This window comes from Tachysurus fulvidraco, chromosome 8 (assembly GCF_022655615.1).
Source record: "Tachysurus fulvidraco isolate hzauxx_2018 chromosome 8, HZAU_PFXX_2.0, whole genome shotgun sequence".
NCBI lineage: Eukaryota > Metazoa > Chordata > Actinopteri > Siluriformes > Bagridae > Tachysurus > Tachysurus fulvidraco.
Window position 1 is genome coordinate 725378 of NC_062525.1, and position 2500 is coordinate 727877.

At 42.9% G+C, this 2500-nt stretch overlaps 1 protein-coding gene across 2 annotated transcripts in view; it reads right to left on the reverse strand.

Moving 5' to 3' along the window:
• Positions 1-2500, reverse strand: part of polr3a (polymerase (RNA) III (DNA directed) polypeptide A) — a 38785-nt gene that overhangs the window by 34575 nt on the left and 1710 nt on the right. Inside the window, exon 2 of one of the 2 annotated variants that reach the window (XM_047817477.1) lies at positions 2158-2294. In XM_047817477.1, coding sequence (XP_047673433.1) covers positions 2158-2294 — 137 coding nt within the window. The remainder of the gene's footprint in view (positions 1-2157; positions 2295-2500) is intronic. The other variant, XM_047817478.1, reaches the window with a different exon arrangement.

Genomic DNA, 2500 nt, shown 5'->3' on the forward strand with positions numbered 1-2500 from the left:
AGGTGTGTGTAGAGATGTAGAAGTGTGTGTAGAGATATAGAGGTGTGTGTGTAGAGATATAGAGGTGTGTGTAGAGATATAGAGGAGTGTGTAGAGGTGTGTGTAGAGATGTAGAGGAATGTGTAGAGGTGTGTGTAGAGATATAGAGGTGTGTGTAGAGATATAGAGGTGTGTGTAGAGATAAAGAGGTGTGTGTAGAGGAGTGTGTAGAGATATAGAGGTGTGTGTGTGTGTAGAGATATAGAGGAGTGTGTGTGTAGAGATATAGAGGAGTGTGTAGAGGTGTGTGTAGAGATGTAGAGGTGTGTGTGTAGAGATATAAAGGTGTGTGTGTAGAGGAGTGTGTAGAGATATAGAGGTGTGTGTGTGTGTAGAGATATAGAGGAGTGTGTAGAGATGTAAAGGTGTGTGTAGAGGAGTGTGTAGAGATATAGAGGCGTGTGTAGAGGAGTGTGTAGAGATATAGGTGTGTGTAGAGGAGTGTGTAGAGATATAGAGGTGTGTGTAGAGGAGTGTGTAGAGATATAGAGGTGTGTGTAGAGGAATGTGTAGAGATATAGAGGAGTGTGTAGAGATATAGAGGAGTGTGTAGAGATATAGAGGTGTGTGTAGAGATATAGAGGAGTGTGTAGAGATATAGAGGAGTGTGTAGAGATATAGAGGAGTGTGTAGAGATATAGAGGTGTGTGTAGAGATATAGAGGAGTGTGTAGAGATATAGAGGAGTGTGTAGAGATATAGAGGTGTGTGTAGAGGTGTGTGTAGAGATGTAGAGGTGTGTGTAGAGATATAGAGGTGTGTGTGTAGAGATATAGAGGAGTGTGTAGAGATATAGAGGTGTGTGTAGAGATGTAGAGGTGTGTGTAGAGGTGTGTGTAGAGATATAGAGGTGTGTGTAGAGGTGTGTGTAGAGATATAGAGGTGTGTGTAGAGATATACAGGTGTGTGTAGAGGTGTGTGTAGAGATATAGAGGTGTGTGTCTAGAGATATAGAGGTGTGTGTAGAGATATAGAGGTGTGTGTAGAGGTGTGTGTAGAGATGTAGAGGAGTGTAGAGGTGTGTGTAGAGGTGTGTGTAGAGATGTAGAGGAGTGTGTAGAGGTGTGTGTAGAGGTGTGTGTAGAGATATAAAGGTGTGTGTAGAGGTGTGTGTAGAGATATAGAGGTGTGTGTAGAGGTGTGTGTGGAGATATAGAGGTGTGTGTAGAGATATAGAGGTGTGTGTAGAGATATAGAGGTGTGTGTAGAGATATAGAGATGTGTGTGTAGAGATATAGAGGTGTGTGTAGAGATATAGAGGTGTGTGTAGAGATGTAGAGGAGTGTGTAGAGATGTAGAGGAGTGTGTAGAGGTGTGTGTAGAGATATAGAGGTGTGTGTAGAGATATAGAGGTGTGTGTAGAGGTGTGTGTAGAGATATAGAGGTGTGTGTAGAGGTGTGTGTAGAGATATAGAGGTGTGTGTAGAGGTGTGTGTAGAGATATAGAGGTGTGTGTAGAGATATAGAGGTGTGTGTAGAGATATAGAGGAGTGTGTAGAGATATAGAGGTGTGTGTAGAGATGTAGAGGTGTGTGTAGAGGTGTGTGTAGAGATATAGAGGTGTGTGTAGAGGTGTGTGTAGAGATATAGAGGTGTGTGTAGAGATGTAGAGGTGTGTGTAGGGATGTAGAGGTGTGTGTAGGGATGTAGAGGTGTGTGTAGAGATGTAGAGGAGTGTGTAGAGGTGTGTGTAGAGATATAGAGGTGTGTGTAGAGGTGTGTAGAGATATAGAGGTGTGTGTAGAGATATAGAGGTGTGTGTAGAGGTGTGTAGAGATATAGAGGTGTGTGTAGAGATATAGAGGTGTGTGTAGAGGTGTGTAGAGATATAGAGGTGTGTGTAGAGATATAGAGTATACAGGTGTATGTGTAGAGGTGTGTGTAGAGATATAGAGGTGTGTGTAGAGATATCGAGGTGTGTGTAGAGATATAGAGGTGTGTGTAGAGATATAGAGGTGTGTGTAGAGATATAGAGGTGTGTGTAGAGATATAGAGGTGTGTGTAGAGATATCGAGGTGTGTGTAGAGATATAGAGGTGTGTGTAGAGATATAGAGTATACAGGTGTATGTGTAGAGGTGTGTGTGTGTGTGTGTGTGTGTGTGTGTGTGTGTGTGTGTACCATGCGGTGGTCCAGCACTCCATAGGGCAGTGGTGTGTGAGACGTGTCCTGACTGTACAGGTTCTTACTGACCACCTGAATGTGAGCCTGCTGACGCATCTGTTCTGCCGACTTCATCCCAAAACAAATGTGACTTCTGCAATGACACACAACAGCAAATACACAATCACACACTACATACACACACACACACAACACAGCAAATACACAATCACACACTACATACACACACACACACACAACACAGCAAATACACAATCACACACTACATACACACACAACACAGGTAATACACAATCACACACTACATACACACACACAACACAGCAAATACACAATCAC